A 26,564-nucleotide genomic window follows, 5' to 3' on the forward strand; every position below is an offset into this window, starting at 1 on the left:
TCTACCATTTGAGCCTCACTTCCAGCCCTTTTGTTTGTATAGGAAGTGGGGTTTCGTTGCTACCTTAACCCAGGCTGGCTTAGAACTCACTATCTTACTGCCAGCCTTTCTTGTAGCTGAGGTTACAGGTGTGTACCACCACACTCCACCTTAGTTTCTATGTGATGTACATGCAGTAAGTAGAATATGCAATCAAAGGATTCATTCCAGATCTTTTCTGTGCAAAATACTATATTCCATAAACAGGAACACAAAGAAAGCTACTGACTTAAGATGTGGTTCCCAACCATATGGAAAAGAAAATACAGAAGATATAGCTTTCAATCTACATAAATCAATTTAATATCCCTTGAAATATCTTTGTCTATCCACATCTGTTTCCAGAATTACAGAACTTTTCTACGGTTCTCAATATAAGCTCACATCTACTGTCAATATGCTTCATAAATTTCCTGATAGTATGGTTAAGTGAAAAAAGCAAAATTCATTTAAAAGGTGAATCCATTTATGCAATGTTTCTTAAAAAAAAATAAGATAATATTTTTAATTGGCAGACATATTTCAGGGTTCAATTTCATTTAAATTGCCAATCTTCTGCTTCTAATTTTAGCCTGACACGTTAGGAACCTAATAAAGATTTTTATTAATATTTATTCTATAATTATTTATATTAAAAATATGTGGCTCTTGAGATGATGAAGGCCAAAGCATCAAACTGCTGACCTGAAATGCTGTGAAGCAGAATTAACTAAGTAGATGAGTCCATGTAAACTGCCACCCACTACTTATCCACAAGCTTAGGTATCATGAAGGCCTGTGCTTTTATATCAAAAGCTTGGCAAGAAACATGTCTATAATGCTCATCAATGCATAAGCAGAGTTCTTAGTTTCCATTTACTCTATCATTTTCAACAAGGGGAAAACTATGATCGTTTGTTTCACTATTTCTGAAACAAAATTCCATAGTCCACATTCTTCAACTATCCACACATCTATGCCCGTTCATCACTAGACTCATGAACGGACAGCTACAAGTTGACAGAGACAGGTTTACTGTCTCGATTTTCTAATATGTATTAAAGCAGATATTCTATCTACAAATCAGAAAGTAATTCAAGTGTTATCATATTTTCCACATCAGAAAAATGCTCTAAAACTGTGTTTAAAAAAAAAACAAAAGAGGGGGAGACTGAGGGAAAGCAAAAGAAGTGACAGTGTTGAAAAGAAATAGACCCATTACTTGAATTGTGAGATGTTAATCCCTTTATACACACTTTAATAATGGCAATAAAATTATATTATATTTTTAAATCAAAAGATTAAAAAACAGATACCACTAAAAGAACTTGCCAGAAGAATTTCCTAGGACCTTACATCACTTAAGGACTGCAGCTCACATACCTGCCATCCCGCTGGGCAGCACCACCTTCTGTTACTGTCTTGACAAATATTCCCAGTTTCTCAAGTCCAGCATCTGCTCCAACACCCATTCCAATAATGCTTATACCAAGACCATCCTCATCTATGAGAAAGAAAACAAAACAACGTTAATTTTTAAACTTATTCAGCAGCCTTACTTAACTGGTGAGGCTTTTATGCTGCTTCAAATTTGGGCATCTTTCTTATTAGGAAAGATGACGTGATTGCCTAGGCAGAATTGTTTTCTTTTTTTGGGTCTGGTTGTGGGGCCTGAACTCTGGGCCTGGGTGCTGACCCTCAGCTCTTCAGCTCAAGGCTAGCACTCTACCACTTGAGCCACAGCGCCACTTTCGGCTTTTTTCTTTTTGCATATATGGTGCTGAGGAATTGAACCCAGGGCCTCATGCATGCAAGGCAAGCGCTCTACCACTGAGCCACCTTCCCAGCCCGGCAGAATTGTTTTCTAAGCTGGAGAGTAAAGCTATCAAGTAATTCCCCAAAGGGCTATGAGTGTTTACCAGTTTTCTACTGTGATTGGTAATTCACTATGGTCCCAGAAACCACAATAATCTCGTTACTATGTAATCAAGCTGACTTAAAACAGACTCTCATTCTAGACACTAGTAGCTCATGCCTGTAATCTTAGTTACTCAGGAGGCTGAGATCTGAGGATCACATTTGAAGCCAGCCCAGGCAGGAAAAGTCCTTCAGACTCTTACTTTCAATTGACTATCAAAAAGCCAGAAGTGGTAGAGTGCTATCCTTGAGAAAAAAAAAAAAAAATTCTCAGGGGCAGCACCCAGACCCTAAGGTCAAGCACCAGGACCAGCACAAAAAAACAAAAAATAAAAACAAAACCACACAAACACGTGAAACTAATCTTATGAATTCCTTTAGGCATAAACACATACTCAAATACATTCACAGTTTTAAATAAACATGGCTCATACATTTTTTGGAAACGTTTCTTTATTCATGTAGTTATCTTTCTTTCTTCATTTCTCATGTTAATGAGATAGTATTAGGCTGGTATGTAGTTCAGTAGTATAGCACTTGAAATGTCTTAGGTTTGGCCCACAAGCATAGCAACTTAAAAAAAATAAAGTGTATACTTGAGTACTTTCATCTACAAATATACAAATATATGTATTTATAGTTACAATATGTACATATATATGTATAAACATGCATATACATACACTCAAGCACACATTCTCACACGCATATGCACATATTGATTTGGCTTGTTTTTTCTTACAAAGGTGAAATTATACATGCAGCTTGCTTACTTTTTAAAATTCAATGATATATCACCAAATATCAACTTATATAGCTCAAATTCATGTGCAGTGATAACATAAAATTTCATGTTAGATGATATAGCATGTGAGGTCATTTCTCTATGGACAGGAACACACTTCTTCCATTTTGTTGGCAACAACAAAATGAGCCATACTAAAAGTTGTTTTAATACTCAATTAGAAATCATGTTATTTGTCCACATTTTCTTTTGTCCTTTCTATTATATGTGTGTGTATACATAGTTTAACACCAATGAAATCAAGGACATAATATTTTGCATATCACATTCTTTTGTTAACATTCAAGGTTATTTTCTAGTAGCTTCAATGCCTTTGTAATCATGGTTTATCAGCAGGAAAAAAATAAGATACAGGCTAATCAAGAGTGATGGATTTTTAATGGAAAACAAACTCATATGCTCAAGAGACTGCTCGATGTTTTTAAAAGACTTTTCAATCATAACTTTACTAAATATTCATAAATTAGCATGCCTCAGTGGAGGACTGATCTCATTGATTATTACTTGTCAACAACTTTTACCTCTATCTTTGCTCATAAAGAGGTCATTTGGCAAAAAGTGATATGTTGGCTCATCAATATGCTGAAGGAATCTTTATATTGTTATCTGTGAATACGCTGGTGTAAATCTCAGCGAAAGGCACACCTGTATTGATTCTGGGCACAGGAATCTCTCCAGTGTGAAAATTTCAATGCTGCCTAATTTATGAACAGTCATGGGAGACTTTTTGCATTGATTACATTTAGAATGTTTGCCTGTGTGTGGTTTTCTTATGCTTATTTCACTGAACTGTTTCTCTGGCATAAATATTGTGAAGTCCTTCAAGAAACTTTCTTCTGCTAAGAATTTTCTGCACTCATTACAGTTCTGTGATTCCTCAGGAGACTGAGTTTCCTTGTGTACCTGGAGGTTGGATGTGTGTGAGAGGCATTTCCACATGTTATGTGGACAGTTTGTTCTCTCTCATCTGAATTCTCTTGTATGTATCAATGTTAGTTGATGGTAAAATTCTTGTTCATAGTCATCGAGTTGCTCTAGGGTATGATTTGGTTTTTATAGATGATGGGTTAATGATGATTGAGTCTTTCCAGTGTTTACATCCATTTAAGATTTCTCCTATGTCACTCTTGTTTTGTTTCAAAAGCAACCACTGTAAACTCTTTCACAATGAAGAATGCCATGGAGTTTCTGTGTTGTGTGAAATCTCTGAGGTATCAATATTCTGCCTGAATACTCTGTTACAATCACTTTACTTACAGGGTTTCTCTTCATTATGAATGACCACACATCAAACCGACAGTGTACTATGAGCAAAACTTTCCCATATTCATGACATTCTTCGCACATGTGAAATGTCTGTTGTGCTATGCCACTAAATTCCCGCAGCTATCCTGTGTGAAAATTACTTCTTGGTTTTAAAAATCCATTTTCCCTGCCTGGAATTGGGCCTTTTAGAAATGCCTTCCCTTTTCACAGCAACTCTGATTCCCCTAACTAACATACTGCTTGAATCTTCTAAGCTGGAAACCCGGATTGTGGGAAAAGCAACATTAATCAGAGCTCCTCTGAATTCTTGTGCAGACTGCCTACAAGAAGAAAGAACAACTGAATGGTAAAACAAGGAAAAAAACAGTTGCTCTTGACACTTCATCTCTTCTCTGTTCAGAGGAAGATGTGTCATGTACAGTTGACATTCAGAACCACACACATGAAGGTCACTGACTCATGGAAGTCAGTTCAGCCATGGGGCTGAAATGTCAAGAACTGTCTTCCTCTGTACATACAACTAGGGAAGTAGGCCTAGGCAAAAATGGAGAAAACAATGACATTGTATTATCACTGAGGATGCTATTCCCATATTCTGGAGATCAAAGCTTGTTTTCTCTGTCAAAAAAGAAGCCCATGTTGGTTTAACATTACCTTTACCACTAGTAAGTTGAGAAGTATATTCACAGGGGCATGTGCCATTAGATTTTTCTCTCCTGAAAAAAGCCAATTTGTCTTTTGAGTGTTCCTGTCTCTCTTTTCCAGTAATTTGAAAAGGTAATTAGAAAATTATAGATATCAATTTTGTCGTCTGTAACGCATACAATGTGTCACTTATCTATTAATTGTGTTTCACATAATTGCTTTATTAAAAGCACCCTGGTACATGTTTGTAATCCAAGCTCTTGGGGGGACAAAGCAGAAGGTTTACACATTTGAGTCCAGCCCGGACTGCCTGAAAACAGCTTTTTTTTTCTTTTTTAAGCCATTCATATTCACAACTAAATAAGCAGTCTCAGGCTCCAAGAAAGTTTCGATATTGTTTTCAAGGTCAAGGAACAGTTACTATTACTTGTTGTGTTTCTCCTTCTTCATTGCCTGTACTGCTCTGTCCTCACAATTCACAGGATTGTTTTCCTTCATGATTTGTTTTGGGCATTTTCCCTCAAGATTTAGAATTCAATGAGGCTATTTCTTTGATTTGATCTCTTAGGTCACCAATTTGAGGCTCAACAACCATCATTTTCTCTTCAGTTTCCATAGTACGTTTTTTCCAGAAAATCAAGGAAGTTACTGTTGTAACTAATTTGTTTAAAATGCCTTTTTTAAAGTCATACTTGAACATCTGCCCACTAGTAAGGTTTGTTTCTCTTTGGTATTCAAGTTATATCATGGCTGTTCTGTGTTTTTTCCAAAGTCCTTTCAATGTGTTATTTTCTAGTTCATGGAGCCATAATCCAGTCCTGGTACCTATGTCTCACATGGTAAACACTGCAGTCTCTAATTCAGGTGAACAGCTATTCCATGGGGAAAAATCAGGATAAAACCTATCCATTCCCTCTTCTCTTTGCTCCTTTTCAGCTTCCTTGACTCAGTGATGGACAGAAAGTAGCCCTACAAGTTGATCTTCCTGGATCCTACTGCCTTTGATCCCAAACTCCATCATTTTCCTGAAGTATTTCTCATATGAGCCTTAACATGACATCTTTGCCCCACAAACAAAACGAAACAAATCATGGATTGTCCCTAAGCTCTTACCTACATCAGCTTCCTCCCTCACACCCCCCCTATACCACTATCCTTGCTAGCCAGCTAATGGAGCTGGGTTTGAGTCAGGAGTAGAGGACTGAGGACACTTTTCAACCCACCATCAACTCAGAATCCATACTCTGTGCATGTTAAAATGGTATCTAATCCTAGAAGAAAGGTAAAACTTTGAGGAAATAACCCCGGAACGCCAATGGAGCAGTACACATGCACCACAGCACTCATGTACCTTTCTCAAGCTCAACTGGGAAAAGTTCCAGCTTTTCCACACGCTTCTCAAGTTCATATTCAGCAGATGCAGCCACAGGGTCAACTTCTTCATTTCTCCTATCATAGTCTTCATTGGAGTATGTGTTGAAAACCTGTAGTAATAGGCCAAGAACAAAATGAGAATACAAGAAACACTGCCTTCTCTACATAGAAAGGAAAAAAATCTTCTCGGTCACCAAAGCCATGAAACTTTTTAAAAGTCAATAAGATGATTTTCTTTTAAGCAATCATTTTTAAAATAAGTTTTTTTATTGTGAAAATACTGTATAGAGGGGTTACAATCACATGAGCAAGGTAATGAACACATTTCTTATCCAGCATTGTTGCCTCCTCCTTTGTTTTTCCCTACCATCCCTTCCCTCCCATCTCCAAAACTACATTCCCCCTTCCCCACCCCTCCCCCTGGCCTAAATTGTAAAGTTCATTTTTCAACATAGCGTCTTGTACATCTCATTGTTGCAATGGGCCCACCTGTATCCCTATTTAAACAATTTAAACAATCATTTTGTCTTTAAATTTAACTGAGATGTAAGAAAAAGGGAAAAAGTAACTTACTAATCTAAAAAATATGAATCATTTTACTAATTTCAATAATTTAAGATACACCATCACAGAATGCATTATTTGAACAGCATTATTCATCACCATTTAGATAATCAAAATGTAACAGATGAAATGAAATGTTATGTTGTTTCCTGATAAATCAAGGCAAGGCAAATGGAAGCTTCCTAACCAAACGCCACATTGTATCTCCTCTACGGTATCAATTAATTGGGACCAAGGACATAGCATGTCAAAACACATCAATGCTACAATTATGTCTTAATCACAACCATTGGAACTTTCTATTCTATCTTGTCCTGGACTACACTAGACTTTCTATTTTCTCATCTCTCATTGTTCTTGCATATGGATTTAAGTTAAATTTTCAATGAATATTTCTATTAAACAATTATCAAAATATTGTTCAAAAGCTGTAGGACAAATTAGGTTACTGAGAGTTTTCTAACATAAATCATTCAAAAAGATAAGACTAAAACAAATTGTGGCCTTTAGGAAACTTGATTGCCCTTATTTCAGCTGAAATACTTGTTTTATTTGAAATGAAACTAAAGTAGTCACCAAATCATACACACCTGCAATCCCAGATTTTCAAAAGGCAGAGATAGGAGGATTGTAGTTTGAGAACAGCTGATGCAGAAAGTTAGCAAGACTTCATCTCAACAAACAAGCTAAATATGTGGCACACTTCTAGAGCTAGCGACTCAACATCAGAGGTAGGAGGACCATAGTTCAAAGCCCTACATTTTTCCACCATATTGAAAATGATGTAACCAAAATGAACATCTCCATGTAATGGAGTCTATACTTTTAAAAAAATCCTTCAGAATATGCTTCCAATTTCCCTTCCACAGAACTCTCTAATTACACTTCCGACTTTCTCCTAGTACTTTTGATCTTTCACTTATGTTTTCATCACTGTTCAACAAAAATGTATAGAGTACCATCTCTTGTCTGAGATTGAACTGGACACTGGAGAAGGCAAAGTTTCAGGCAGCTCACAGATTAGGAGAGGGATACAGAAATAGAAATTAGCAACTGTGATATAAAACAATAACTAATATAACAGGGATATTCCAAGTAATTTGTTATATTTGCCTGAGAAAAGGAAGAATTTTTTAGAGTGGAGAAAGTTTTAGTGCTATCTCAAAGAAAAGAAAAATTCTAGTATAGAGGAGAAATGTGTTTCAAATATAACATCACACACGATCTCAATACATATACACAAAAATGAGTAAAGAGAAATGTTTTTGAAAAATGGCCAACAATGGAATGGACCACATACCATATTGCTAGGTGAGTGACTTCAATAACACACACACCAAATACGTATGTGGGCCTGGGTCTTACATGTCCTTGAAACTAATGTCAAGTGCAGCTGGAAACAACTTCATTCCTGTCTGTTACTTATCTATCTCTTTCAAAGATTCAAGAACTTGATGGCATGGGTTTGAGTGTCATTAAGGTAGTGCTGGTACATGTTCAAATTCACCTGAACATAGTATGTAAATGAGTGAGAGAGAGATAATGCGAAAGACAGAGAAGGGGGGTGGAAAGAAACAGGGAAAAAGAAGAGAGGGAGGAGGAGAGAAAGAGAATGATGTATGTAAGGGCAAGGTGCTTTAAATAAATAAGCAAATTTTTTAGTATTTTTTTCAGGATAGAAAACACCCTTAACACACATCCTCCCAATTAAGACTCTATAAATCTCATTTTCAGATATTCCAAAATTAATAAAAATTTACACGGTTATATTACATACTAAAACTAATCATTTTTGAGTTATCAGTCAGGTATTTATATAGTCTTATTCTGTACAAGAAAAAAATAACTTGTAAATTACAAGTGCATGCATAAAAAAGTTGAAAAAAACTGGAATTCATTACTTTCATATTAAACTATTATTTACTTGGAACATGCAATAAATTCAACAGAAAAAAATATTAAAACTAATTATTAGCAAAATGATGTTAAAAATTGGCATTGAAAAAGTATGCTTATCTTATAAAAATGTAAAAATAAATGAGAAAATTTAAAACTTAATAAAGTACTGCCTATAAGTATTCAAGAATTTCCTTCTCTAGAAACTTGAAAAAGAACATAACAAGCCCTAAAAAGTGTGAAGCAAAATTACCTTCCAGAATTGAAATCTTTAAGATAGTAAAGACACACAATGCCTTGAATTACTGAAACAATATCTCAACTTATGAGTTCCCATCATAAATTTTAATCCCTACCTATGTTAATGGAAATAAATAAGCTGTTTGAATAAACATAGTGAAGAATGAAATAAACCTATTGTATAACAAAACAAACAATAAACTTCATCAAGTAAAAAACAATAAAGTTTTAGCCCTAGGATAGATTTATTTTTAGATCTTATTTCATTTCATTCGTTATCTGTTCAAATTAATCACTGCAATCCATTTATTAGATTGTATTAAAAAAGTGATATAGCTGAGGATTCCTACTTCGTATCACTAACAAAAATAGAATTCAATGTAAATTTACCTTAAAATATGTGGGTAGGTAGTTCAAGACCTCCACTCTCCATAGATACAAAATCTATAGCTATTCCACTCATTCATACAAAATTGATTAGTGTTTGTATATAACCCACACAACCTTCCCACACACTATAAATCATCTCTGGATAATTATAACACCTAGCACTATTATGAATGCTACATAAGTATTTGTTATATTACATTGTTTAGTTAGCCATGGTAAAGAAAAATATGTCAAAATGTCTATGTTCAGACTTTTTCTCTGAATAGTTTCAATCTGTAGTTAGTTGAATCTATAGACATAGAAACCACAGATATACATGACTGATGATTTATACCATAAAAGTGCTAAGAAGAAAACTGGGACAATGTCCAACTAACAGACTAGAGAGAAATTCACAGATGCTAGAAATCATAAAGGACATGAATAAACTATGTAAGTAAAAATTAATGCTAAGGAGTTGGGGTTATATATCTCAGTGGCAGATCCCTTGCATGGCAAATGTGTTGCCCTGTGTTCAATCCCTAGCACCACATGATCATAAGTAATAAAAGTTTGGGTAGTCGGGCATGACAGTGTACACTGGGAATCCTTACACACTGGAGACTCAGGAGACTGAGATGTGAGAATGATGCTTCAATGCCAGCCAGGACAAGAAAAGTCCATGACAGGTTTTGCTCCAATTAACCAGCAAAAAATTGGAAGTGGTGCTGTGGTTCAAATGGTAGAGTGTTAGCCTTGAGGGGAAAAAAAAGCCAAGCCAAAGTGTAAAGCTCTGAGTTCAAGCCCTAGTACCAGCAGGAGAGAAAGAGAGAGACAGAGACAGAGACAGACAGAGACAGAGACAGAGAGACAGAGACAGAGAGACAGAGACAGAGAGGGACAGAGAGACTGAAAGAAACAAGGAGAGGGAAAGAGAAAAGAATAAAGAAAAGAAAAAGTAAAGAAAAATATCAAGGAAATACAACAAGGCAATACCATGTATTATAAGAAAGGTTTTAAAAAAAAACTTCAATAAAGAGTGTAAAATATAAATAGGACATAAGGAAAAACAAACTTTTAAAAAGTTACCCAAAACTGAGTTTGGGAATGGAGGAGAGGCTGGTTAGAGGGAACACACTTTCTTAGCAGATGTGAGGCTCTAGTTTATATCCCTAATACTGTTGTTTGCAAAATTTCTAATTTGAAATGGCACTCATATTTTATGTGTAAATGCCTGTGGTCAAATGTTACCTATAAATATTTATACAACTATTTGCAAAGGTGTATGTTCAAGGAAGTTCACGATAGAGCCATTTTAACCATCCAAAGTGGGAAATCATCCACCGACAGTGAAAATCATGCTAACTCATGAAATACAGAAATAAGTAAATCTGCAGGGGCTGAGGAAATGCATATCTCTCATGATATGAAAGGCTCTGTGCCACACACATCAGTAACCCAGAAGGGCACAGTACAGACACAGTTTCATCAGACACAGTACATCAGTTTCTATGACTCCCCACTAACTACTCTAGTTGAAAGCCTTCTAAATTCCCTACTTATATAGCTTTTAACAAGTCACAGAATCAGGCTTAGACTCTCTTTCTTTATTCACAAAGTAGCTGTTACAAAAATACTTGCCCCATGAGATTACTGTAAAAGCAAAATAAGGTAATCCATGTAATCATGTTTGGTTCAATAAGGGGATGATAAGAAAAATAATAATTCCCTGGATACTTCCATAGCTTATACTGTCATCCACAACAAGCAGATTTTGAATGTTTCATCCACTATAATCCTTAATGCCACTTAAGGAAAATATAAATAAATAAATAAATAATGTAGGAGTGCAGCCTGTCAAAATCCTATGTGCAGGTCCATGTACAATTGATGCACACTGGTTTAACTGGACCAGGAAGATTCTCAAAATGGAAAAGAAGCTTGCTCTACATAAAGGTCTTCCCTTTCATCTATACTGATTTGATTCTCTCACCTTCCTTATAATAGTACTACTATTTATACTTCTATTACCTTAACTGCTCTGCAAAAATATGGATAAATAATCAATAATAATCAGTGCTTAATCATGGTATTACTGTAACACATACATACATACCCACATACTTACACACACACAAAATCTCAAGGCTAGCAGTATCTGGGATACTATCAACACCCTTATGACAAATATATAGTTTTAGTTCAGTCACCTTCCAGTTGCTCCTGTTTTATTTCACTGAGAAAGGGAAACAAAAGGATGTTTAAATTTAAGACTTCTTGTTTCAGAGCCAAGAAATGAAATTCTCTTCCTTGATTAAAGGAAACAAAAGAAGACCTCATCCACTGCTTCATGGCAGTGAGGCTTTCAGAAGTAACAAGGTCACACTCATGTTTAGCAAGGAAGCACAATTCTGAACCAGCAACTTAAGGCTTTGAAAAAAATTAATAAAGTAAAACTTAGCTTATTACAAAATGACAAAACTAGAATCATTATCTTACATATTTGATCATTTGAGCAACACTCTTTCTAGACAATATTTTCTCAACAGTAAGAGAAAAAATTATTTCGTTTACTTCCTTATGACACATTTTCTTTAATCAATGTAGTTCAAAATGAATCCAGCATTTGCTGTAAATACTGACTGGAAGGAATCTACAATGTTCCCACAAGGTCTCAATTCCAGCCGTAGTCTGGGTTCCACTTAATCTTCCTAACACATCAAAGATGGAAGTGTCCCAGGTTCTAGCATGCTGAGTTTCAGAGGATGGCCTGGCACAGTGTGCTCCTGGAGGCAAGCCAAGCAAGCATTCGCAGGCTCCCACAAATGACTGTGCTCATTGCAAGCTTCCTTGGCAAAACCCTAACTCACCTTCACATGATTGCAGTGTCTTTGCTAGAGGAATTAGGCTGAAACTAACAGTAAGCCTGAGAAGCCAGTCCCTTGCTCAGTTTTAAAAGCAAATTTGGCAATAAAACATCAAGACAGTCTTGATACGTCTTGGAACAATGTATCACCTCAGATTTCCTTTCCTTCCCTCAGAACTAATTCATAATAGATTTATTGTTGGGTTCCTATCACATAATGAAGCCAGTCATACTGGAGTTCACAACTTGGAGCATTTTGCATTAAACATATCTGATCGTCTCCAAAGATTCTAAATAGGTGAGGGTTTTGTCTTCCTCTTTTACTATGTTATAATGAAAGAAAATATCAAACTAAATTTGATACATGTCGAAATATTGATTGGAAGGAACTCCTACAAGAGAGACCCATAGCCCTATCTCATAGGTATTACTAAGCCCATATTTGTCCTTAAGGCATTCCTATAAGAAACTTGTATTGAAATTTACACAAACCCATTAGGATTCTACAGGATCAGGTACCTATCAGTCTACCTAAATCTACAGATACTGCAAGACCAAATGGAAGACTATAGTTAGGTGTTATCACTAAAATCTGGTAACTTTCTGGCCTTCCTGACTCAAAATCCATTCATGTAAAATATTTCTAAAGTGAATCCAAATATTCTAACAACATTGACATAACTAATTTAGCAAACTTCTTGTGTAGATTTACAATGTTTTTCTCTGGAGTACAGACTTCTAACTGGGGGGTCATTCAAAACTACTACCCTAATCCTAGAGTATGGATTTGTGAGTAGGATAACAATAAGGCTCTCTTAACTAGTAATACGTATCTATATACATACATATATACATACATATGCATACATACATACATATCTACATATAGTTGGATATGCTGAAGTAATTGGAATAACATTCAGTCAATATAAAACTTCCCATTAAGTTTATTTAACTCTTTACCAAGTGACCTAGTAAGGCAGAAAAGTACAAAGAGTGAATACTTTTCATATTTTTATATGACAATCTTGAGACTGAGAGAACAATACTAGCTAATAAAGACCAATTCTATAAGGTCAAGGGTATATTTCAGTCATTGTAAGCCTCGTATGGATACTAAAGAACAGAATGTTTAGAAAAAGAAGCCACCGGACATAGTGGGAACTAGAGAACCATACTAGTTCAAAAGGCAAAAGGAAAAGCCTGTATTTCTCAGAGTTCTCCAGGGAAACAGAATGAAAAGGATCTATGTGAATATTTATTTCACATATGCAATTAATTCATTTTATTTATATTAAGATGTATTTGTTTTAAGAAGCTTGCTCACATGATTCTAGAGGATGGTATGTCTAAAATCTACAGGGTAAGCAAGCAGGCTGGAGACCTAGAAAAAAAGAACCGAGGTGGAGGAAGGGCTCGTGTCCAAAGGCAATCTGCGGGCAGGAGTACCTCTTCTTCGAGGATGATAAGACTTTCTCTATAAAAGTCTCCAATTGATCTGATAATTCCCTCCCACACGACGTAGGGTAATCTGCTTCAGCCTAATTAAATCTAATCTTTAAAAGAATGTCTATTTCCCTAACATCAACTTATCTGACCTTTTCTACTTGATTCAGACATATACTAGTTATTGCAATTAAGGGAAACCATGGGACCTATGTTTCTTTGGGCCTGACTTACTTCACTTAATATAATTTTTTCCAAGTCTTTCCATTTCCTAACAAATGGGGCAATGTCATTCTTTCTGATGGAGGCATAGAATTTCATTGTGTATATATACCACATTTTATTGATCCAAATGAACCCTAAGATATGTATTCAAATGTTTTTTTCTTTCATGCGATTGTTTCCAACACATTTATAAGATTATTTCTTTGTTGCTTTGTATGTCCCTCCCCCACAGTATAACTCCTGCTTTCACTGTATTTGATGTTGGTATAATTTGTGGAGGGGAAGAGCAAAAACACATCGTTTAAATAGGGATACAGGTGGACCCATTGCAACAATGAGATGTAACAATGAGATGTACAAGTCATTACGTCAAAAAGGAACTCTACAACTTTGGTGGGGGGGGGGGGGAAGGAGGGGAAAAGGACAGAGTGGGGGGGTGGGGGGAGGATGGGAAGGGATGGGAAGGGGAAACAAAGGAGGAGGCTACAATACTTGATAAGAAATGTACTCATTCTCTTGCCCATGTAATTGTAACCCCTCTGTTCAGTATTTTCACAATAAAAAAAAATACAAAAAAATGTCTAATGGAAACATACAGAATCATGTTTTTCCATCACTGGCAATCATTAGCTTAACCAAGTTGACACCCGAAATTAGCCATCACAAAGCCCATTTAAACAGAATATTCTCTGACTTCAAAACCTAGACGTGAGACATTTAACAAGGATAATCAGAGGATTAGGCTTTACGTAAAAACATATAGAAATAAGATAACTTAAAAATTTGTTTGAATACTCCTGACAGATTGAGTTTTTCATGTGGATAATATCCAAACTCCTAGAAAAGACAAGGCTATCTTCACTAAGATGGCATTTGGGCCATGGGTGGCAATCAGTGTTCTTTCTGAGCCTGGCCAGCTTACGGGCCCTACATGTAGGAAGACAGGACCAGTTCTGATCCTCGGGCCACTGGGGTCTACAAGCAGTTCTTAATTCCAAGAGATAATTAAAATGCTTTGCACTACATATTACTCTAATGAAAACTCTTTATTCCTCTACATATTTGATGGTAAGTTAATTAAATTCATGAATTCTAAGTTGTTGCAGATATATATATATATATATATATATATATATATATATATATATATATTTGTTCAACTTTTTTTAACATTACCACATAAATATACATTATGTTAAGTCCTTAACTCATATCTTTATCGAATTCTTCTTCATTATTTAAAATACCACAAATTGTCATATCTGCCCCAAATATATTCATATAAAATACACAAGCTCCCATCCAGATGCCCCTCAGTAGATGAATGGATCAAGAAAATGTGGTATATGTACACAATGGAATTCTATGCCTCCATCAGAAAGAATGACATTGCCCCATTTATTAGGAAATGGAAAGACTTGGAAAAAATTATATTAAGTGAAGTAAGTCAGGCCCAAAGAAACATAGGTCCCATGGTTTCCCTTATTTGCAAAATGAAATGATTTTGCCTTATTAATAGCTGGCTTCATATATGTAAATAATTCATAAGTAAATATAAAGAGGGCTAGGAAGGTGGCTCAGTGGTAGAGCGCTTGCCTTGCATGCTCGAGGCCCTGGGTTCAATTCCTCAGCACCACATAAGCAAAAAGAAAAAAGCTGGAAATGGCGCTGTGGCTCAAGTGGTAGAGCGCTAGCCTTGAGCTGAAGAGCTGAGGGACAGCGCCCAGGCCCAGAGTTCGGGCCCCACTACTGGACCCAAAAAAAAAAAAAAAAAGTAAATATAAAGAATATGCTCCTAGAATTAGAATAGCTATGATTAACTACATGGAAAGTCATAATGTGTATGTACATATATTCACATATGAAGCTAAATTCTTTTTTAAAAGAACTATATTTGTTTATTGATAATTTCTCTTTGAAGCCATCATCTTTTTTTTCTTTTATTTAATTTAATTGTCAAGGTGATGTACAGAGGAGTTACAGTTACATATATAAGGTAATGAGTACATTTCTTGTTGAACTTTATATATAAGATGATACTCAAAATAAGTGGACTTTTCTTAAGGACTTATATATATATATATATGTATATATATATATATATATATATATTATCAATGAAATAAGAAAACTGAAAGGTCTCACATCTCTTTCTTTTGACAAAATAAAATACAAGGATAATTATTGACAGTTATCTGCAAATATATATTATTAAAGTATTTGAATATTTTTAAAATAAGCTAGTATGGGTAGCCCATGCCTATAACTCAAACTACTCAGGAGGCGGCAGCTTGAGGATCAAGTTCAAAGCTAGCACCTGCTGACGAATCCCAAAGACTTTTCTTTCCAATAAAAACCAGGAAAAAGCTAAAACTGGATATGAAGGAATGGCTCAAATGGTATAGCACCCACCATGAATGAAAAAGCTGAAGGAGAGCATAAGGCCCTAAGTTAACCACAAAAAAAATTGAAATAGACAACACACACACACACACACACACACACACACACACACACACACACACACACACAGAGTTTTAAAACAAATTCACTTGACAAAAATAGTTGATGCTACTGAAGTAATCAGGAAAAAATTTCCTTCACAAATAGATACAAACTTATTACAAACTTGTACAAATTCTAAGACAATGAAGCCAAATTACTGTGCTGTTGTTGTTTTCTACTTGACACATCAACAAGAAACTGGACAATTCTACTGATGTTCATGTTTTCAAAATTGTAATAAATAATTGAACTTTCCATGAAAAATTAGCAATGTTCTCTTTCAGCTCAGCCAGACTTTTCTTATAAATTGGAGACATATGCTTTACAAACTGACAACTGGTGGGCAGCATGAAATAAACTGGTGGCCTTGGTAGAGTTCCTACTGGACAGATGGCCTCAGCACAGAAAAATCTGATGAATTAGCCCAAAAGGCACATTTTGAAGGGAAGAGAAACGATCTTCTAAGAGAAATAACTGACTCCTCAGACCCAGAAGTGAATACATTTGTACAGACGCGTTAAGGATGAGTTCGTAAACTAGGGTCTGTCCCAGCATTTGTCGTGGCAGTTGGTGCTCACTTCTTTCGAGACAAGTGCCAGCAGTGTGTTTGTAAAAGCCCACAAGATATGGTTCTGAGTTGTCTCAATAGGAAACAGAGGGATAGGAATGCTGGAGTTGTATGTATACCAGAAGGGAGAAAGAGGAGCATCAACCACCCAAAAAGTGTTTCCAAGCTTCTCTTGAGCATGAAAAGGGAAAGTAAGGCTTGCAAGTTCCTCAAGCACAGTTTACACTTTCCCATACAAAACCCCCAAGAGTAATCTGGCCTTTGAAAGGATACTAAGAAATATCATGAAACGTAAACACTGTAAACACGTAAAATAGACTTGAAAGGAACTTAACTTTCTTCAAGGAGATTATCAGAAGCAGCAATTATAAAGGAAATAGGCTAAAGGAAGAAGAGCTCCCAACACAAGGAGTTCTGCAGAACTGCCAGCCGTACACTGACCAGGGTGGTAGAAAAGAATGATTCTGGAAGCATGGATATATGACTTGCTACTGGCTGACTTAGATGTGGTTTCAATTTGTTCTCTAAGGGTTCACCTGTTAAAAGCTAGGTACTCAGGGTGGCATTCTTAAGAAGTAGTGTAGAACCTTTAACAAGTAGGTCTAAGAGGAAGACCACTGTCTCAACTTGGGGTGTTTCATTTAGAGGGGACTGTGGAACCCCAGTCTCTGGTTGTCTGGTGATATGATTTCTCTCTCTCTTGGATGTGCTCCTAAGTCTGTCTTAAGGCCCTCACTCAGGCCAAACTGTTGCTGGTGTCATACCCTTGAACCTTCAGAACTAAGAGCTGGATAAACATCCTTTGTAAAGCACCCAGACATAGGTATTTTTATGGAAGCAATCAAAAGTGGACTAATTCAGCAGTTAATCAAGTGCTGAGAACCTCAAGAAAGGTAGCTAGTAGGAGGGAAGAAATGTGATGCAAAGCATTCAAGTATTAAGGGATCTAAAATTGATTCTGACCCTTACATTAAAAGGATTGATCTTGGTGCAGATGGTTCATGCCTATAATCCAAACTACTCAGGAGATGGAGATTGGAAGGATCATGGTTAAGGATACTCTGGGCACAAACATAAGAACCTATCTCAATCAACAGCTGAATATGTAATTGCAGTCCTGGAGGGTACAGGCATAGACTCTATTCAAAAGAATGGAGGCAGAAAGACTGGGAAGCCATGGATCAAGTGGTAGAATCCCTACAGAGCAAACACAAGGCCTTAAATTTAAAACCAAGTACCATCCGAAGAAAAGAGTTAAAGACAGACTCCTCATAGCAGTATGATGGTTTTTGATGTGTCGACATCACTACTATTTCTTTTTACTTAACCAAATGATAAGCCAGATGTCACTGAAAAGGTATTTAGAAGCCAGGTATGGTGGCTCATGCCTATAATCCTAGCTACTCAGGAGTCTGAGATCTGAGGATTGCCAGCCAGGGCAAGACAGTCTGTGAGACTCGTATCTCCAATTAACCACTCAGAAAACCAGAAGAGGCGCTGTGGCTCAAGTGGTAGAGCACTAGCCTTGAGCTGAAGAGCTGAGGGACAGTGCCCAGGCCCAGAGTTCAAGACCCATGACCCACCAAAAAAATAATAATAATAAAGAAAGAAAAAAAAAAGTATTTAGAGATGTAGTGCAAGTACAAATTCAGTGTACTTTAAGAAAGGGACATTATCCTAATAGGAATGGGTTTGATTAAGTTAAAAAGGCTTAGCAGAAAGCTAAGGTTTCTTGAAGATAAAAGATAAGAAATGTACTCATTTCCTTGCTCATGTAATTGTACCCCTCTGTATGGTATTTTCACAATAAAAAACACTTATTAATAAAAAATGATTATGGCACAGTAAAAAAATAAATAAAAAATAAAAAAGTACTGCCTGTAAATTCAACTCCAGTGCCTACCTTGATGGTTTAGAACTTCTAGCTTATGGGTTCCTACACATACTTCAGAATTACATGGCCATTCCTTTCAATAAAACTACTCCTAACACGTATCTGCTACTGGTTTAGTTTGTTAATGAAAACCAACACTTGAAGTCTTCATCGGGGCAAAAGGTACAGGATACAGAGAAATTGTGGGTTTTGTTAGTTTTTTCCCATAGAATTTGTCAATTAATCCTCTGGTTCAAAGGTGGCAGTGGGGCAGATAAGGTTAGTCTAGAAAACATTAGAATTCATGCAAGTAGAAATAGTACCTAATACATCTTAGAGCTTATAGTTTCAAATAAACACATACATGCACACCTTTGTTTCATGTTCCAATGTAAAATAGTAACGATTGAGAGACTGAGAAAATAGTAATGCTTAGGAAATAATTTAAAAAGTCAAAGCAGAGAATATAATCTTCTCAAACTACTGAGCCTCTGAATGATAACTATAGATATAGAAGTAAGTAATCTTTGTACTTCCTCTCTTTTCTGAACCATTGATTCTTACTTCCACTCTATAGGGCAAAGGCTTGCTGGTGGACACTGTGTTCCGTGCTAGGAACTTTGAAGTCAGGCCTGGCACTGTAACCAGCATTTAAATTATATAAGAGCATGGGCAAGGCGATATCTAGGAAAGAGGTATGTGAAGGAAGCAAGAAAGTAGTTCCTGAGTTCTACTGAAAATAGAGACTTCACCCAGCAAATTTTAAAATTAGTGAGTGATGTGTGGTAGGGAGGCAGGGGAAGGTATCCTTGAAGGAAGAATGGCATGAATTAGATAGAAATCAGGGACAAGAATAGAAGCACAGAGCAAGAAGCAATCCAACAAGGCTGGGGCTGGAGTGGTCAGTAGATGTTAAGACATGGGCCAAAAGTATGCAACAGAGCTTTGGGACAGATGGAAGTCTGTATAGATAAAAACAATTTTTCTAATTTGGGGAGGGGAAGGAAATAACAAAATGCTGAAATAAGGAGACAGGCTGACCCATTGTAGCAATGAGATGTACAAGACACTATGTTGAAAATGAACTTTATAGCTTGGAGTGGGGGGGAGGGAGAAGTGGGAAGTTGGGGAAGGAAGAGATGGTAGGGGAAAAACAAAGGAGGGGGTAACAATGCTTGATAGGAAATGTACTCATTACTTTTCTGATGTAACTGTAACCCCTTTGTACAGTATCTTTACACCATATATATATATATATATATATATATATATATATATATATATATATATATGCACATACTGAAAAAGAGACCACTTCAAACATTTTTCTTTCCGAGAATAGTCATTTATGAAAAAGCAGTAGAGGAACAAGTGTTTAAAGGAAAGAGAGGATCTAGGAAACCCTAGGAATCCTCCATCTTCAGCTATCCTCCTTGTAGGGACTTGCTAGGAGTCGAGGTTTTAGGTAGTTGTGAGACCTTTCCAGAAAGTACCCTATGCTGTGGCAAATCACTTACACCTGCAGAAAGAAGGAAGGAGATACTGTCACTCTGACCTGATTCAGAGGCTGAAACAAGAATAAAAGTGGTCTTGATCTCAGCAGACTTGTGAGAAATCTCAAAGTACTGGGCACTGAAGTCTTTCTTCAGGGTCAACTGGGCACAAGACACAATGCAGGGATCACATCACCGCAACAGTGAAAGACTTCCTTTCCTGACTACATCTGTAACATCTTTAGGTCAAAGTAAGTAGAATACACGTACACTTAAGGCCTATCTACAATCCTGCATTTAAGTAACATGTTAGTCTCTATAGATCAGTCCTGCGGATATTTAATATCATCTTTAAGGGAAAAATAATACTGAAGTTGACAATTTCCTAAACTCTCAAACAGGTCCAAACATTGAGAGTTGAAAGGAAATGTTCGAGTAAACACTCCCAGCACCAGCAGAGATCTATAGAGTACAAGCAAAAATAATAAAGCTCATGAGTCAAATATGCTTTATTTTTAAACTCTGCAAACTGAGGCCAGACATCACGTGGGGCAAAAAAAAGTGAAAAACAAGAATGAAGCACAATCAAGCAATTGTTAGGCACTGTTTCTAAACATAAGGACACATGCCATGATACAAGGCTGAGCTTGTAAAGCCAAGACGAGATGCAAAGGGAACTTTACTGCACTCTGGGCAGCTGGAATCCTTGTTTACATTAATCATGTTAGCTCTACTAATCAGGAAAGACTACTTTTCCATAAACAAACTGTCCCCTTCCATTTAGACTGCTCCAAGAATTACGGCCAAACATAATTGAACGATTGTCACTGAAAATGTCAATATATAGCTAAGCCTACCAGTGCTATCTGTCTCATGTTTCTCTTATTTATAGGCAAATCCTAAAAGGCAGGAGTGCTTTTGCAGGAAACAAGATAATCAGTGATCTTTATCAAAACATGTGTAGATAGTGTTGTCACATTATTCTTGGTGTGTGTGAGGTGAGAGCTGCCAGGACACCCTTTACCAAGGGATTAATGGCCAAATCTGGGGATCTCTGACCCTTGAATCACACTAAGCTCGACCTCATATATCTTGTAATGGAAGTGATAGCTTTGTAAATATTGAGAGAACCAGTACGCTTCCTAAATCGTTTCCACAACCTCAGAGACAGTAAAACTGGCTGGTAATTTCTCTGTTAAAATAGATAAATACTCTGTAAACAGAGAGGCTAGAGCAGCCCTTCTAGATGGGCCCCCTGTGTGCAGATAGTCCACACTTCTGACCAGCATGATGCTTAACAGCATCTCCAACCAGAAGGCCCCTAAAGAAAATTATACTGCTGCCCAAGCCCAGTCTTCTGAGAAATCTCCCATGTTTGAAGATAGCAGGATCCTTCTGTTCACAGGGACTTCAAAGGACAATCACAAACAGCTGTACCTCTACACAAAATTAGCAACAACAAATAAAGTCAATTAATTTTTAAAAATCTCCTATTGATTCTAGATATAGAAGGATTTTATTCTACTCCTTGCTATTCCTCTGTCTGTTCACATCCCCCACTAATTAAGTTACCTTGTGATTTACCTTACTGCATTCCATTTCAATAGTCTGCTATGACACACGACACACCACAGCTTAGTGCTGTTTCTAAAGTGTCTCATCGTGTCACTGGGGGTCAGCCTGGGGAGAAAGAACTGGGATGAACAGACAAGAAAGAATGAATTTCTGAATGAGTTCTTCTGTATACCTTTTTGAACTTTTTGCATATTAAGGTATGCAAGAATTACATTCTAATGGGTATAGAAGCGGGGAGAGTCATTCTAAAAAGTGTCCTAAGGTTCTCCACAACAAAGTTCTAACACTCAGAAAAATGCCCAATTCAGCCTACAGGCTGATCTTCACTCAGCATGATTTCCCTTTACAAACGTGTCAAATAAAAGTACTACTTTGTTATACTTTACAAGGCCTTTAAGTTTCTCTTTCCTATCTGTTTATCACATTATGATATATATTGGACTTATTTGTGATCAAATTTCAATTCAAATGAACTATGAGTCTTGGGAATGGGGAGATCTGATTCATCTTTCCATCGCCTACTGTTCATTACATTAGTACAATGAACAGTTTTAATCGTCGGTGACCCATGTCGTTATAATACTCCAAATGAAAACCACTGCTGAAGAAAAGAAAAGTGACCTTTTAGAAGCATGAGATCATAAAAGATTTAAAATAAAACCAACTTCAAAACAAGTAAGTCCTAACATACCTCACAGTTTGGGATGATCTTTCATAGAAGTCTATTATCCAAACAAATCAGATAAAATACCCTGTTTGTTAGCACAATCATTTATTTGCAAGACTGTATTCTAGAAGAGATGACTGAATAACAATCTTAATGATGATGTCATGGATCAGTTATTCCCTCTCAAAGGGATATTCATTACTAAAATTTATATGTAAGTTGTCATTCCTAGGCTTGAACTCAGCCTCTTTGTCCTCAAGAATAGCATTCTACCACTTGAGCCACAGGGCCACTTTGCCTTTTTTTCTGAGTAGTTATTGGAGATAAGAGTCTCACAGACTTTCCTGTTCAGGCTGTCTTTGAAGCATGATCCTCGGATCTCAGCCTCCTGAGTAACTACAATTATAGGTATGAGTCACCTATGCCTGGCTAATTTTATATCTTGTCACAGATAATCTGAATATAATCTTATATGTTCCTTGTTAAAGGGTTAGTTGGTTCCTAGGAAAATAATTTATAACGTTTCCTTCCCCTTTTGATCAACAGAGTGTGACTATTTACTTTGGTAGAACTGATAATTTGTTTAATGCATTTTGGAACTGTAAAATTGTCATTTTTAATAAGTTTTTATTGTGAAAACACCATACCGAGGGGTTACAATCACATGAGTAAGGTAATGAGTATATTGCTTATCAAGCATTGTTGCCTCCTCCTTTGTGCGGTCACTTAGTCAAGAGTAATTAGCTTTATTGATGATAAAAGTATACTATTTAAAAGATATGGCATCAATATTGAGCCCTCTTGTTGTAATGAGAAATTGGCAGGAAAAAATTAAAAATATAAAGGTATTTCAATGGTTATTAGACTGTTCATTTAAACAAATAAATACATAAAAATGGTTGGCTCCCATGGCAGCCTTGAGTGCAGCATCTGTCACAAGGGGTCAGTTAAGGCCTTAATGCCCCACAACTGTGACAGACCTGCTAATTAAAATACAGCAGCCACTGTCCCAGTTGTACATTCTAGTCATGGTGGTCCAACCCTGAGAAACTCCATCTGCTGGTGCCTGTCCTCTCCCAAGCCAAAATACAAGCCATCCACTATGCAAGAACTTGTTCTGATAAAACCTGTTCCCATGTCATCTCCACCTGCCACACTGACATTCAGAAAATGCCATTGTGTTTCAAACCAAAGTGTAAATGTACTCAAATGTCCCTTTGCCTCTTATAAATCACTGGAACATAGCAAAGCATTTAGGAACAAAGTGATTAGTACAGAGAAAACTATGCTTCAACCCTGTCACTTTGGAAGACACCAAAGGTACAACATACCTCAGTTTCTTTAATATTTTTACTACAATGGTATCCTCCAATTCAATGATCTCTCTTTTCCCAGAACTCCAGGAAAGGAGTTTAGCACTCACTAAATACTTAGCTAAATACTTACTTACATGTCTACTTTTGTTTGTTCACAATATTTGATTGAATAAGTCTCATAAATATGAGAATAGGGTGGTTATGAATACATCTCATAACCATCTTCACAACAGAACTGGTGTCCAATTCCCACTGCATCTATAGCATTAAAGGACAGCGTGCTTGACGCCTGGTGTCTTCTCAACAAATGATTGCTGTTAGAAGTGCCTTTTGAGGGTGATAGCCTGATAAATGCAGCTCTTTTGGAAATTCTGTAACTTAGCCGCCTTGACCAGGGTCCATTCATTCATCAAAACAGCTGTTCAACTTTTCCAGCTATGTGTGCAACATGAGCAAAGGGATCTTCCTCGATGTCTGATCTACCCTGCTGGCTTCCATGGGTATTTAGGGCACCCCATATTCTAGCAGCTGCTACAATCAGCAGAAAAATGAAACACAGCCTGGAACCATCAAAAAATAAGTGACATCAGGCACAGGGGAGCAGAACAGTTGCTCTGCTGTTGGCTGGGCCTGTTCCACTACTGGCCTTCCTGTGTTGCTTCTAACAGTACATAACAGAAATGTGTACCCTTCAGCACCTCTTCTCAGAAGAAAAAGATCTCAACAGGGATCCTATGTGGGCCCAGATGAGAATCTACCCACTAGGCTACAGACAAATAATCAATACGAACAATCTGTCCTACAATTCTATTGAAAAATAAAGGGGATGATGAAAATGAAATGTACAACTTGTAGGTGGGAATAGGAGGGAAAACTGGGAGAAAGCAAGGGAAGAGATGATATTGTCCAAAAAGAAATGTACTCTTTACTTGACATGTAACTGTAAACCCTCTATACATCATCTTTATAATAATAATAAATATAAAAAAATAGAGAGGGCCAAGAGCTGGTGGCTCACGCCTGTAATCTACTAAAGAGGCTGAGATCTGAGGATCATGGTTTAAAGCCATTCATGGCAGGAAAGTCCATGAGACTCTTACCTCCAATAAACTACTCAGAAAAAGTCAGAAGTAGCTCTGTGGCTCAAGTGGTAGATGACTAGCCTTGAGCACCAAGAGGCCCGAAATCAGTGCCTAGGCCCAGAGTTCAAGCCCTAGGACCAGCAAATAAACAAACAAATAAATAAGATAGGTTTGGTGAGGTACATTGTATGCACATATGGAAACATTACAAGGAAACCCATTTGTAAAACTAATATATGGTAATATAAGTGGGAAATAATTAAACTGTTATATGTCAGGACTTTGAAGAAAGCAAGAGGATTAAGAGGATTATGAGTTTCAGGCTAACCTGGGATATAAGAGCAAGACCCTCACAGAAAACAACAACAAAAAAACACAGACAGACAGACAAGAAGGAAGGAAGGAAGGAAGGAAGGAAGGAAGGAAGGGAGGGAAGGAGGAAGGAAGAAAGGAGGGAGGGAGGGAGGGAGGGAGGGAGGGAAGAAATAATAAATGTTACCTGAACAACACTCATTACCAAACCTTGAATGATGAATGGGTAGTTTTTCCATACAATTTACAAGCAAGTTTTTCCAGACTTTTATTAATTTACAATATATTTTGCTGATACTTCAAATATTAAATATAGCATGATAACTGATATTTCTAATGATGAGCCTCAGTAACAAAAGGAGGTTATATTTTATAAATCTTATACATAAAATGAAATCACCTTCAACCACATTTAATATAATAAGCCCATATTTGCCAACTAGTTTAGAAACAGTTATCACTAACCCAAGAAAAGAAACAGTGAATTTTGATCTTACTGAATCAAGGGCCAAAGGCTTGATCTTCAACAACAAAGGAAGTTTATGGTTTACTTCCTGTTCTAAAGACTACTTCCTGGAACATTTTGATGGTAATTCAGAGACTATGCTATAGGAAAATCAAGTGAATATTCTCTTTCTGACATCTGTCTTAAGTGCTACTCAAGGGAAAATAATTGATCATGCTGTATTAAAAAAAAAATAATAACCATGTTTCAGTTGATGATTCTTAGCCTTTCGATGTGCCTGTTTATTGTGGAATAACTTTTCTACCAGAGGAAAATAAGAATCAGTCACAAACTCCATCTATAGGTGATTACAGTAAAGTGATCTATGATTTAAACCTCAGCAATAGAATCAATTAGTTGAACTTTGGAAAGCAGTATGGATGTTCCTCAAAAGATTCCACATAAAGCTCGCATTTGGGCTGGGAAGGTGGCTCAGTGGTAGAGCGCTTGCCTTGCATGCCTGAGGCCCTGGGTTCGATTCCTCAGCACCACATAAGCAAAAAAGAAAAAAGCCGGAAGTGGCGCTGTGGCTCAAGTGGTAGAGCGCTAGCCTTGAGCTGAAGAGCTGAGGGACAGCGCCCAAGCCCAGAGTTCAGGCCCCACGACCGGACCCCAAAAAAAAAAAAATAATAAAGCTCGGCATTTATCCACATGATCACACACAAGACCATACTAAAGCTACTAGCTTGAACACAATTGCTTCACTTGAGGAGTTATGGCTTAAGTAGTAGAGCACTACACTTGAGCAAAAGCAGCTCAGGGACAGCACCTAGGCCCTGAAGCCCAGCACTGGCAGAAAGAAAGAAAAGAAAGAAAAGAAGGAAGGAAGGAAGGAAGGAAGGAGGGAGGGAAGAAGGGAGGGAGGGAAGGAGGGAGAGAGGGAGGGAAGGAGGGAGGGAGGGAGGGAGGGAGGGAAGGAAGGGAGAAAAAAACACTTAAAATGGACAAAATGATAATAGTTGTTTCAAGATAGCTAGATGTTAAGATTCTTGGATTTGGGTTTCCCATAAAAAATGGAAATGAGAAACTTCACCTAT

The 26,564-nt window shown here is 36.9% G+C and overlaps 1 protein-coding gene across 6 annotated transcripts in view; it reads right to left on the minus strand.

Moving 5' to 3' along the window:
- Window positions 1–26,564, minus strand: part of Ppp1r9a (protein phosphatase 1 regulatory subunit 9A) — a 259,763-nt gene that overhangs the window by 97,623 nt on the left and 135,576 nt on the right. For all 6 annotated transcript variants that reach the window (XM_042684754.1, XM_042684758.1, XM_042684756.1 and 3 more), the window contains 2 exons: window positions 6,003–6,135; window positions 1,402–1,522 (listed from right to left, as the gene is read on the minus strand). In XM_042684754.1, the coding sequence (XP_042540688.1) occupies window positions 1,402–1,522; window positions 6,003–6,135 (254 nt within the window). The remainder of the gene's footprint in view (window positions 1–1,401; window positions 1,523–6,002; window positions 6,136–26,564) is intronic.

Source organism: Dipodomys spectabilis, unplaced genomic scaffold (assembly GCF_019054845.1).
Source record: "Dipodomys spectabilis isolate Male_0828 unplaced genomic scaffold, ASM1905484v1 ptg000089l, whole genome shotgun sequence".
In the NCBI taxonomy this organism is placed as follows: Eukaryota; Metazoa; Chordata; class Mammalia; order Rodentia; family Heteromyidae; genus Dipodomys; species Dipodomys spectabilis.